Source organism: Cicer arietinum, chromosome 2 (assembly GCF_000331145.2).
Source record: "Cicer arietinum cultivar CDC Frontier isolate Library 1 chromosome 2, Cicar.CDCFrontier_v2.0, whole genome shotgun sequence".
In the NCBI taxonomy this organism is placed as follows: Eukaryota; Viridiplantae; Streptophyta; class Magnoliopsida; order Fabales; family Fabaceae; genus Cicer; species Cicer arietinum.
Genome location: NC_021161.2, coordinates 39,770,913 through 39,784,451, shown reverse-complemented (window position 1 = coordinate 39,784,451; position 13,539 = coordinate 39,770,913). Strand labels below are relative to the sequence as shown.

The 13,539-nt window shown below is 31.3% G+C and overlaps 1 protein-coding gene, 1 long non-coding RNA gene and 2 other non-coding genes across 5 annotated transcripts in view; 1 reads left to right on the top strand and 3 right to left on the bottom strand.

Annotated features, from left to right (window-relative positions):
• Window positions 1-7,657: 7,657 nt before the first annotated feature.
• On the bottom strand, window positions 7,658-7,730 carry TRNAE-CUC (transfer RNA glutamic acid (anticodon CUC)). The gene has a single exon. It is a non-coding gene; the product is annotated as a tRNA-Glu (tRNA).
• A 1,616-nt stretch (window positions 7,731-9,346) lies between these two features.
• On the bottom strand, window positions 9,347-9,419 carry TRNAE-CUC (transfer RNA glutamic acid (anticodon CUC)). Its single transcript has one exon. It is a non-coding gene; the product is annotated as a tRNA-Glu (tRNA).
• Window positions 9,405-12,734, top strand: LOC105851634 (uncharacterized). Of its 2 annotated transcripts, XR_012161848.1 has the most exons (4): window positions 9,405-9,422; window positions 9,535-9,614; window positions 9,742-9,816; window positions 12,081-12,734. It is a non-coding gene; the product is annotated as an uncharacterized lncRNA (long non-coding RNA). The 2 variants fall into 2 exon arrangements; XR_001143368.3 differs by lacking the exon at window positions 9,405-9,422 and having other exon boundaries at window positions 9,462-9,614; window positions 12,081-12,712.
• The window catches only part of LOC101507775 (beta-glucosidase 13-like), a 9,422-nt gene continuing 5,808 nt past the window's right edge, over window positions 9,926-13,539 (bottom strand). The window contains exons 4-13 of the mRNA XM_004490558.4: window positions 13,208-13,283; window positions 13,029-13,106; window positions 12,829-12,916; window positions 12,052-12,307; window positions 11,407-11,549; window positions 11,055-11,272; window positions 10,922-10,953; window positions 10,727-10,829; window positions 10,359-10,467; window positions 9,926-10,274 (exon numbers count right to left, since the gene is read on the bottom strand). Of these exons, the coding sequence (XP_004490615.1) occupies window positions 10,103-10,274; window positions 10,359-10,467; window positions 10,727-10,829; window positions 10,922-10,953; window positions 11,055-11,272; window positions 11,407-11,549; window positions 12,052-12,307; window positions 12,829-12,916; window positions 13,029-13,106; window positions 13,208-13,283 (1,275 nt within the window). The 3' untranslated portion in view covers window positions 9,926-10,102. The remainder of the gene's footprint in view (window positions 10,275-10,358; window positions 10,468-10,726; window positions 10,830-10,921; window positions 10,954-11,054; window positions 11,273-11,406; window positions 11,550-12,051; window positions 12,308-12,828; window positions 12,917-13,028; window positions 13,107-13,207; window positions 13,284-13,539) is intronic.

Genomic DNA, 13,539 nt, shown 5'->3' with positions numbered 1-13,539 from the left:
AATTGTGGATTAAATTTAAAATTGGTTCAACTAAATTTATGTAGGCCCTACATAATTTAGTGAGACCTAGGGTGACAATTAGATCCATATCTAGTGGATATCCGCAAAAACAACCTACAACGAGTAGGGTAAAATTCCGCATAATAAGTATGAGCATGAGGACGAGTAATTACCCGTAAAATTAAGCGGATATGAATGCGGGTACGAGTAATTACCTTTAGTGTTTAGTTTAATTAATTGTTTTCTTTTATGTTTTAACATCTATTAATATCATTGAATCACTACAATATTTATAATCAAGAGATAAACGTTTGCAAACTTTTTAAGAATTTGATTATGATGAATAGGTAAATAATTATGACTTTATAACTAAAAGTTATATCTTATTAATTGAGATTTTATAATTATACTTGCAACTTCTTGTCAATTGTTTTTACAAATCTGGAATAATATTGTCGTAAGACTTGCAACTTCCTAAAGTATTATTACGGATATTTGAATTTGTATTGTAATGAGTGTTCATTTGAAATATTTTTGTTTATAATACTTTATGACTGGATTTAAGATAGTTGAATAATTTTTAAATTTAATCACAATAATATCATTTATTTATCGATCTATTTTAGTTAAAGCGTGGGTAATGGGTATGAGTACGAGTACTTCGGTATCCAAAGAGTAATGGTACGAGTATTAAAGTTGATACTCATGAGGGTACGGACATGAATATGGGTATTTTTTAAACCGCGGGTATGGGGACGTATACTATAGTACCCTACCCAAACCCTTATCATCCCTAGTGAGATCCTTATGAATTTCAACAAATTAAAGAGTTTATTGATATCACTCTTCTTTTCAAAATGGAGTCAAGCAAACTAATAAAATGTAAAATATGACTAAGTGAATTCTTTATGTGCAATGCATATTGGTGTTTGTTAGAACTCAAGTGTTTCTTGGAGTTGAAGTAAGGAATGCAAAATGAGAGAAATGAGAGAATTGAAAGATAAGAAAATCAAAGCTTTTATTCAGTACATGATGCACTTATGACTATATCAACACTTGTATTTATACATTAATGATAACAAACTAACTAATTCATAAATGTCCTAACAACATAATGAGTCCACTTATGAGTGGACTGGCTAGCTGATGGCTATAAGCTGGCTGACTAGGCCAGCTTGCATCCAGACTTACTTCCTCCTCAAGCTACCACTAATTCACTTTCAAAACATTGCTAACTATCTTGCTAATATACTTCCTTATTTCAAGCTAGTCAAAGTCACCATTCCAAGCATCTTCATCAAATCTTCAAATGTGCTAGTCTTTAAAGCCTTTGTCACCTGATATGCCACTTGTTCCTCTGACTTGCAGTGCACCGGCTCCAACTTCTCATTATTTACTCGATCTCTTAGGAAAAATAAAACTTAGTTTCTATGAGTTTGCTCTTGCCATGAGCCCTTAGATGTTTGGCAAGATCTATAGCTGACTTGATATCCACCAGTTGCCGCATCTTCCTTTAAATTCAACTCCTACATCAACATACTCAACCACTAAGCTTGACAAGTAGCCATTGAAGCTGCAATAAACCCAGTTTCACATGATGATAAAGCCACCACTACCTCATTCTTTGAGCTCCATGAAATTGGGGCTCCTCCACACATAAACATATATGTTGCAGTTCTTTTTCTATCTCCTTTGTCTCCACTCCAGTTTGAGTCAGAATAGCCATACACCTCCTACACTTGCTTGTCCTAATCAATGGCATACCTTAATATCCTTTTTGCTGCAATAAGATGAGAAATAATAGGTTTTTTTTTTTGTAAATCTACTAATTAACCCCACACCATAAGCTATGTCTGGCCTTGTATGACATGAGTATCTTAGTGATCCAACAATTTGCTTGTATAAGGTTGAATTCACTGGTTTTTCATCACTATCAGTCACCAACTTTAAAAATGTCTCTACTGGTGTTGTGATTGGCTTACACTCTTGCATGTTGAACCTCATCAAGACATCTTTTACACATTTTCTTTGATGTACTAACACTCCTCTGGTTGTAAACACAAACTACATTCTAAGAAAATATGCAAGAGCTCTAAGATCTAACATCTCAAACTCACTCATCATGAATTTCTTGAAATTTTCAAGCTCTAAATCATCACTCCCATTTATCAATATCATCAACATATAAGCAAACAATCATCTTAAGCTTATTTGTTGAATTCTTGCTCTATATCCCATGCTCATTGATACATTTGACAAACATATGTTAATAAAGAGCCCATCAATTCTTTTGTTGCATGCACTAGGTGATTGTTTCAAACCATATAGAGCCTTCTTCAACTTATACACACTTCCTTCCTTTCCCCTTATTTCAAACCCTAGGGGTTGACACGCATAGACTTTTTCCTCCAATGATCCATTCACAAAGGTTGACTTAACATCCAGTTGAAACATAAACCATTTTTTACAACTAGCAATTGCAACAATTAGACTAATTGTTTCAATTCTAGCCACAAGAGCAAACACTTCATTATAATCCAACCCATGCCTCTGTAGAAAACCTCTTGCTACCAATCTTGCTTTGTATCTTCCAACCTCACCATTTGGCTTCATCTTTGTTTTGTAAACCCATTTCACATTTATAGGCGTCTTCCTTGGAGGTAATTCCACCAGTTCCCATGTATCATTCTTTTCAATTGACTGCAACTCTTCAATCATGACCTTCTTCCAATGTGGCTCAGTCATAGCCTGTTCTAGAAACCGGTTTTGATTCAGCTAGTAAAGAAAACTACAACAATTCACCTTCATCATTTAATGTTGAATTTGGGAATCTAACACAATCATTCAACCTTTGTGGAATCTGAATGTGTCTACTGGATTTTCTTAGACCTTCTCCATCTGCATTCACATCTTGTTCAGGCTGTTCTAAATCAGAAAAGTTAAATTGTCTTCCAACACTTGTTGTACTTTCCTTCCAATGTCAATACATTGTCTTATAAAATCTTACATCATTCTTGAACAAAATCTTCTTATTTGTGGGATCAAATAGTTTGTATGCACCAGTGGAGTGATATCCTACCATCACCATAGGTTGAGCTTTATCATCAACCTTCTTTCAAACTTGATCTAATACATGTCTAAAAATTGGGATTCAAAAACCTTCAAATGACTAACACATGGTTTAACACCTAACCAGGCCTCCTCATGTGTTAGCTGCTTCAATCTTTTTGTTGGACTCATGTTTAGCAAATAAGCAGCAGTGGAAACTGCTTTCCCCCAAAGATAATGAGTTATTTTTTTTCTCCTTCAACATACTCCTAACCGTATTCACAATGGTTTTATTCTTTCTTTTAGAAGTTCCATTGTGTTGAAGAGTATAAGGTGTAGTCTCGTCACATTGTATGCCATTAGATGCACAAAATGACTCAAAACCAGTAGATGCGTACTCACCACCCCCATCAGTCATCAACCTACTGGTTAACTACCCATATTCATTTTGAGCCATCATTTTAAGCTTCTTAAACACCTCAAACACTTCACTCTTCTTGGCTATCAGATAAATCCACAATTTTCTAGTGTATTCGTCAATAAAAGAGATAGAGTAGTTATTACCTCTCAAGGATTTCACTTAAAAGGGACCACAAAAATCAAATTGACTAACTTCTAATAGCCTCGTTGCTTTGATAGGCACTTCAGCTTTGTTGGTACTCTTGGATTGCTTCGATGCACAACATTCTCCACATATCTGTTTTTTGTAATTTAATTTGTAGCAATCCTTTTACCATCTTTTTCATGTGCATCATCCTCAAGTACCTGAAACTCAAATGTCAAATAATTTGATGTTAAATCCAATTTTCACCACCTTATGTTGTCATTAAGCACTGATTCTCAATACCATTGAATCTCAATGTTGAAGGTTTTTTGCTTAGACAAATGTGCCTTCAAAATTAATCTCCCCTTGTCATCATACATTTTTAGCAACTTCTCATCTATTTTCATGGCATAGGTTGCTTTTCATTGTTGGTACATAAAGTACTTCAGAGACACACGACTCATTTCCATCCTTCCTATGAATCTTCACTCTAACAATTCCTTCAACAGTCACCATGCTATCATCAATAAACCTTAACTTTCTTTTAACTAATTCATCAAGATCAATGAACCATTCTTTCTTCCCACTCATATGATTGGTGCACCTAGTGTTAAGATACCAAAGGTGTTCATCAGCTTCTTCACTTTTGGTTGTTGCCATTAACAAGACTTCTTCAGAAACATAATCATTGTCATAAGCAAACTACAATTTATCAATCTTCTCTCATTCAACCTTCTTTGATCTACATTTATTAGCACAATGACCTCATTTCAGACAATTGTAGCACTATATATCCTTTTTATTAAACTTCTTCTAACCCTTGTTATTGTTGGCATTCCCCTTTGAACTACCTTCAATGACATGATGATCTTGATCATTGCTAGAACTTTCACTACGATTCTCAAAAATGTTAACATCTACACATTGATGAATCAAAAATAGCGCTTTTTCATCCTTCTTTGTCGCCTCTTTATGTGTTGATAATTGCACTATGTTGCATCCTTGTCAAGCACACGAACTCCATCTTTCACAACATCAATTACATCTTGATATCTAAATATCACCTTCATTTGAACTACCCACCTATGGTAGTTTTTCCCATCAAGAACTGGAAAATTGGCAGGAAAATTACCATTATTATTCAATCTCAATGACACCATTGTTGATCAAGTTACATACCTTTGATTCAAACCCTATAATAGAATCTTGCTCTAGTACCAATTTGTTAGAACTCAAATGTTTCTTGGAGTAAGGAACGTAAAATGATATAATTGAATGATAAGAAAATCAAAACTTTTATTCAATACATGATGCTTTTATAATTACATTATCAATACTTGTATTTATACATCAATAATAACAAACTAACTAATTCATAATTGTCCTATAACAACCTTACGAGTCTACTTAACTAACACTTATGAGATGATTGGAAGGTTGATGACTATAAGCTGGCTAACTGGTTAGGTCAGTTTGCATCCAGACTTACTTCCTCCTCATGCTACCACTAATTCCCTTTCAGAACATTCCTAACTATCTTGAAATACACACTCATTAATAATGTTTACTTATGTAGTAATGAAAATTAATTTTGAATAAATTTAGTAAAATTGATTTTAGTTAAAAATAAGTTAAATAAAATGTAATTTTTTATTTCTATACATTCCTGTTAAAATAGTTGAGTGATAAATTTGAAGTAAACAAATGATAAATTGGTTGTTAAAAGTAAATTTGAGAGGTATAAATATCAAAATTTATTTTTTTAAGTTAGAATTAATTCCGAGAAAAAAATATTTATATTTGTAGAAAAAACCAAACATATTAAAATCAATTATATAGTTCTAATATCACTTTTCACTTTTAGTTAAAATCACTTTTGATGCGGCGGAAAGAAATAGAAAAAATGATCTGGTTTCACTTTTTTTTTTTTTTGCAAACACGTTTTAATTAAGTTATAATTAATTCCGAGAAAAAAATATTTATATTTGTAGAAAAAACCAAACATATTAACTCAAATTATATAGTTCTAATATCACTTTTCACTTTTAGTTAAAATCACTTTTGATGCGGCGGAAAGAAATAGAAAAAATGATCTGGTTTCACTTTTTTTTTTTTTGCAAACACGTTTTAATTAAGTTATATCTTATAACAACTATAAAATTAGGGTAAAGTGTCATTTTAATCTTTGAATGTGCAAAATGCTATTATCTTGGATCCCTAACTAAGTCAAAAATTCAAATTAGTTTTTGATTTATCCAAATATTTAAGAGTTTATTCTTTGACGTTAAGTTGACTGTTAATATTCTTAACTTGATGACATGAACAGTTAATATTGTTAACTCGATGACTCTCTCATTACCACACAGAGGTGCACAAATGATACATTTGTCGAGTTTGATGTGTCCCTTCCTAAAATTTGATCGCGCAAATTCTTAGACCTTAAGTCGTCCATTAACTTGATCAAATCCGATAAGTTACAAGTTTAATAAAGAGGAGACAAAATAAAAACGAGACTGAGTTAGTCTCAATACGAGTTGTCTATTAATACGGGTTGTCTGTTAGTAAGCTTTATAATTTTTTTTTTTTTAAAAAATTAACATAAATTAATACATAACATTATCTTAAAAATACAAACCATTTAATCATAATATCTCCATTTTAAATTAAACCAATTAGACCACTTTCCTATACAATCAAAGAAGCCCGTACAAAATTAATTGGTTAGCTACATGAAAATTGACATTATAGTTAAGATTTTTCTGACCTCCATAAAATAAATAATTTTATTGGAGATTTTTTTTTTTGTTGAGTTCTCGCTTAGGTCCCGAAGTATTTTTGCTTTCTAGTTCTAATTAAAAACATCCAAAAAGAAGAGTAAATTTATTCATAACTCCACTTAAGAAACATTATCTTCAAGGGTCAGAAACCAATATACTACACTCACACGATTGCAACCAAACACCCACTAAAATAGAATAGTTTGAATGTTGAAAAATGCATTCAAGCCTACTTGACAACAACAGTACACATTTTTATAAAGTTAGTTAACTGATGATAAATTTTTATAGAAAAAGTGAATCATTAATAATAACAAATAATAATCTGTTTTTTTAAAATAATTTCAGACAGAACAAGTAACACGAGGAATAACTCGAGACCGGTTTTTTTTCCGTACTATGTCTCTGTTTTGTTCTTATTTTTTGAGACCGTGTCAAACTCAATTCATTGCTTACGAGTCATTATAGATTAGAACACTACTACTGCCACATGTGTAGTTAAGTAACAAAACAAAAATGACTCTAATACCAATTTTTTTATAAAATAAAAAAATAAAAATAATAAATAATAAAAACTCACTAAACATTAAATGTTTTAGTATAGATTTTGTTCTTCATCCTTAAACCTAAACTTAAAACTAACATTTCCTCTTCCGCAAAGGTTGAAAATGATTTAGAATTATATTTACCTTGCGCAATTTTCAAAGTGACAAAAATCTTTAGTAATTTTTTTTATAGAAGTGTTCATTTTGGTACTGATCTACTCATCTAGATATGTAGTAGTGAGATAATGATATACATACGTCACATAATTATTCACGTTATCGAATTAACATAATTAACTATCAACTTAACGTAAAAAATGAAATTGACAGATGTTAAAATGACTCAAGACTAATTTGAATTTTTTATTTATTCAAAGGTTAAAGTGACAAAATTGTCTATATTCAAAAAATGACGGTTTGTTCAATAAATTGTAACATAAAAAATAAGGGTTCACAAAATGTAATAATTATGATTTGTACTCTTGATTTTAAAAGTGTAAAACTATGGAGAAAAGATAGAAACTTTGTATTTTGCATCACATATAAATAACCATTTTTTAAAAAAGTTAGCACTTATGATTGCATGTAATTTGCTACAAAATCATATTATGTTGGTTTCACTAGATACCTTACTTAGCCTATCAAATTCTATTGGCAATAATTTTTGTTGGCAAATGTACATCTAACGGCGAACGTATTATACGTTGGAACGGAAATATTCTATGAAAAACAAAAATAAAAGATTCCGTTGCCGGGACTTGAACCCGGGTCTTTCGGGTGAGAGCCGAATATCCTGACCAACTAGACTACAACGGATTGGTGATTACAATCATCTTTATGCTTATCTAATTATTTTGATATTGCTCGAACTTGCATCTAACGAAACCATTGTTATTATCTCCTTTAAATGGTGTGGTTTGAACTTTTGAAGATAATAATGCTTTGCACGCGACACCATTCACTGAGGGAAACAGGACCAGACGGTTTTAATTTCAACGTTTACAAGTTCAGGTTGGGATTTTCTCAACTTGGAGGTTCATAATTGCATTCCCTAGTTTTGTTTACAATTAATCCATTATCAGAATAATAGATTTGTATTATAAAAGCTTACCTCTGTTTTTTCTTTGCATTTTATAAGGGATATAAGAAGATTTTGGAGGCTTTGACCAATATCCAAAGGAAATCCCAACTAGATCTCAACTTTTTAACAAAGGTAATTTTTCTAATCCTCGTGAGTTATCCTGTATTTATTCATAACTCCACTTAAGAAACATTATCTTCAAGGGTCAGAAACCAATATACTACACTCACACGATTGCAACCAAACACCCACTAAAATAGAATAGTTTGAATGTTGAAAAATGCATTCAAGCCTACTTGACAACAACAGTACACATTTTTATAAAGTTAGTTAACTGATGATAAATTTTTATAGAAAAAGTGAATCATTAATAATAACAAATAATAATCTGTTTTTTTAAAATAATTTCAGACAGAACAAGTAACACGAGGAATAACTCGAGACCGGTTTTTTTTCCGTACTATGTCTCTGTTTTGTTCTTATTTTTTGAGACCGTGTCAAACTCAATTCATTGCTTACGAGTCATTATAGATTAGAACACTACTACTGCCACATGTGTAGTTAAGTAACAAAACAAAAATGACTCTAATACCAATTTTTTTATAAAATAAAAAAATAAAAATAATAAATAATAAAAACTCACTAAACATTAAATGTTTTAGTATAGATTTTGTTCTTCATCCTTAAACCTAAACTTAAAACTAACATTTCCTCTTCCGCAAAGGTTGAAAATGATTTAGAATTATATTTACCTTGCGCAATTTTCAAAGTGACAAAAATCTTTAGTAATTTTTTTTATAGAAGTGTTCATTTTGGTACTGATCTACTCATCTAGATATGTAGTAGTGAGATAATGATATACATACGTCACATAATTATTCACGTTATCGAATTAACATAATTAACTATCAACTTAACGTAAAAAATGAAATTGACAGATGTTAAAATGACTCAAGACTAATTTGAATTTTTTATTTATTCAAAGGTTAAAGTGACAAAATTGTCTATATTCAAAAAATGACGGTTTGTTCAATAAATTGTAACATAAAAAATAAGGGTTCACAAAATGTAATAATTATGATTTGTACTCTTGATTTTAAAAGTGTAAAACTATGGAGAAAAGATAGAAACTTTGTATTTTGCATCACATATAAATAACCATTTTTTAAAAAAGTTAGCACTTATGATTGCATGTAATTTGCTACAAAATCATATTATGTTGGTTTCACTAGATACCTTACTTAGCCTATCAAATTCTATTGGCAATAATTTTTGTTGGCAAATGTACATCTAACGGCGAACGTATTATACGTTGGAACGGAAATATTCTATGAAAAACAAAAATAAAAGATTCCGTTGCCGGGACTTGAACCCGGGTCTTTCGGGTGAGAGCCGAATATCCTGACCAACTAGACTACAACGGATTGGTGATTACAATCATCTTTATGCTTATCTAATTATTTTGATATTGCTCGAACTTGCATCTAACGAAACCATTGTTATTATCTCCTTTAAATGGTGTGGTTTGAACTTTTGAAGATAATAATGCTTTGCACGCGACACCATTCACTGAGGGAAACAGGACCAGACGGTTTTAATTTCAACGTTTACAAGTTCAGGTTGGGATTTTCTCAACTTGGAGGTTCATAATTGCATTCCCTAGTTTTGTTTACAATTAATCCATTATCAGAATAATAGATTTGTATTATAAAAGCTTACCTCTGTTTTTTCTTTGCATTTTATAAGGGATATAAGAAGATTTTGGAGGCTTTGACCAATATCCAAAGGAAATCCCAACTAGATCTCAACTTTTTAACAAAGGTAATTTTTCTAATCCTCGTGAGTTATCCTGTGTTTTGTATTTCTACCATCCATATGAGTGCAATGCAAAATTCTTATAACAATTGAATGTCATGTCAATGTGGTAATGGTTGGAGTTGAAAGGGGTGTGCCATGGTGATTGTTAAAATACAATAAGAGAAAAGACTCTGAACATACACAAAAATCACAATATATGGAATCATTTAATTTCTTTCGAGAATGAGAAGGAACAATTATCATGTAATGTAATGTAATGTAACTACTTCATATATGTATACTAGAAAGTCTAAATTCTCCTAAGAAAATTCTTGAACCATTCTGCAGATTGCTTTCGATATCTTTTTAAGTTATTGTTGTAATCTACGAAGATCGATCCAAACCTCACTGTGTAGCCTTCAGTCCATTCAAAATTGTCCAATAATGACCATGCAAAATATCCTTTTACATTTACGCCGTTCCTTATAAATATTCAAAAATAATAAGTATTAAGCTATGTATTGAAACAAGTAGACAAAGGGTCTTGAGATATAAACAACCATTACCTAATTGCTGACCGAAGATGTGAGAGATGGTCATAATAATATTTAATTCTGTGAGTATCCTTAAGTGCTTCATCCAAAGACAGTGTTGGATCATTCTTCTCATCTATACCTGCAAATCAAGTCAAGTGTGTGAAGCAAAATTTCTCATATACATGTACTACTACTACTACCACTACATATCAGAAGATAAATCTATTATCCACGTGTGCATTACTAGATAATAAATCTATTATCCATATGCTTGTATATCATATATGTGTGTATTGGCCTAGAGGCCAAATGCATCTAGACAAATAAGTAGCTCACATATTTATGTTCGTTCATAGACTTAAGTTGCAATTTCTATCAAGGGTTGTTGTTGTATTTACCATTTTCAGTAACGTAAATCAAAGGGTTGTTGTACTTTTCCTTCATGTAGAGCAATAGTTTCTTAAATCCTTTTGGATAACTACAAAACCAATCTGAAGCACCCTGCAAATATATAAATTCATCAGTGAAGATTTCATATTTTTATTTTATCAGAAAGATAAAACTTCATTTGATGTGGTCACACTTGTACGTACCTTTGGACCTATAGGTATCCCGTTGCGCTCAGCTTCCATCACAAAAAATAAAAGATATATATGTCAAATTCAACATAGATATATGTAAGTTAAACTTAATGATGATTTAAGTGATGAATAAAGATGTATTTACTTGTTATATTGGCAAGAAAATCAGTGAGATAACAAGGCAGTGTATTATTTAATAGAGGTGCATTGGCAGCATATCTAGATGTGTAGTAGTTTAATCCAATAAAATCAAAAGAGCCATTGAGTATCCTGCTTTGCTCTTTAGAAAACATCGGCAATCGCCGTCCAATCAATGATCGCATATGTTGCGGATAGTTTCCTGTTGTCAATGGCTCCATAAACCTGCAATCAAGCTTTCAACTCAATTTTTTTTTGCTCTCAATTGAATAGTAAATCATGCTCCATTTTTTTATATGTAATCAAGTGGTTTTGAGTTCATAATTTCATATAGAGTGAGTATGAACTAAGCTACTAACCATCCAAGTAAGAAGTCTAGTGCTCGTTCGGCAGCTTTTTCATCAGATTTGCTATTTGAAAACGGCACGAACCAGTAGGATTGTATGGCTATTCCTATCAAACCCTTTTGAACTGTGCTTTGGCTTTTAAGTAACAATGGTACCTGCAGTAATTTAGACCCTCACAATTTAGTATTCAAGTGTTTAAAACTATTATGAGCACTTGTCTATAGACACAACTAATACAAAGCTTTGTTACATGTATGATGATCATGATACAATATTTTTTTTATCTTCATCTGATTTTTAGGGTAAAGGGACAAATTTTAAGTTTAGCTGGAAGATAATTAGAAAGTCTGACAAAAAATTGTTTCAATTACATCTGTGTTAGATATCTCTATAGTTTTCCTTTAAGTTTGTTGCGTCTGGCTCACTAGTGTTTACTTTAGTTTTGAGTTTGTTAGTTGGTTGCATAGTTTGTTATGGCTAGTTGTTCATAGCAAATACAGAACAATGAATAAGTTAGTTAACAAGATTAAAATCGAGTATTATTTGAACAATTCGACATTAACTATGATATTTAAACTCATATTGAAATCATTATGAGTTTTTAATTTGCCGTGTCTACAAACATGAGTTTGATACCATTAAAGAGTTGCAATGAACCTGATATTTTGTTTTGTACACTTCTACAGCTGCTGCATGAGCAAGGAGTAGGTGATGTCCAACTAAATAGGGCTCTGTCCCCGAATCACCGCCGGTGCAATTGAGATTTTGCCAATCAGAACATCTACCAGGTGAAAACGTCCCTATAACATACCCACCTGTGACGTAAGTTGGTGGCTCATTCAGGGTAATCCAATACTTCACTCTATCTCCAAATTCCTTAAAGCAAAGCTCCGCATAATCCCGAAAATCAGATCTAAAAGACCACAATAGAAAAGCATTATCACATTTTTTTGTGGCATTGTTAGAGAATAAAATACCTTTAGAGACACTTTTTTTTTAAGAAACATAGAGACACTTATAAAATCCCTTTAGAGACAGTTTTAGAATATTTCAGTGAGTACCAGAACATATAGTACATAAAAAATGGTAAATAAGTTTTGCCCTTAAAATATTTACCCTATAACAACACAAGAATAAGTGCAAATCTAACCTTATATTTCCTCAACCTTTTTATTGCCTTTTGTACTTATTCTAACATGTATAGTTTCAAGCACCATTAATTAAGTTATATAGTTATGTAATAAAATTTCTCTTTAAACTTGAATGATTACTTTTTTCTATTGTAGATCACATCTAAAGAATTCTTCAATTTCATCTATCCTAATTGGATCTTTGGTTAATACCTATCTCTATCTTATATTCTTAAAAGAAAATTTAATTTACACATACAATTCTGAATAAGTTTTAGTTTTAAATTAATACATCGTCACTTACACTATGCGAGGACTTAAGAAACCTCCATACTCATCTTCCAAGGCTTGTGGTAGGTCCCAATGAAAAAGCGTCACAAATACTTCTATACCTGAAAAACTAATATTTTTCAATTATGGTTGCAATAATGTCTTGAGAAATTGTGAAATGTAAATTTCAATATTTAAAAGATGAGTTAAAAAAAAAAGGGATCGGATTATAACCATTAGCTATTAGCTCGTTGATGAAGTTGTTGTAGTATGTGATCCCTTCCTGATTTATACCTCCACTTATCCTTCCATCTGTTGATAGTTTGTTATATGCTTTCAATAATTAACTTGATGCATGCATTATTTAAATATTTAATAAGTAAAAGATAGGAACCAATTAATAATCAACTTACTTGGTAGTATTCTAGTCCAGGAGATGGATAATCTAAATGCATCTAAATTCATATACTTCATTATTTCAACATCTTCCTGTAATAGATATATACACATGAAGTGATTCCATTCCAATAAATATAAAACATATTTTTCTGTAGCATAAATACATTGGTACATAAAAGAAATTCCAATTGAGGTTTTGCAACTATATTAACATAAAAAAAATGTTGATACATGTTAGTTGAGTTCCATCAAATAACTATTTCAAGACATCGTGCTCAAGGACACTCAACATAAAGTAAGACCTAAGGTTAAGTTTGTAAGAGACATTTTTACTTCAAGGGAAAGA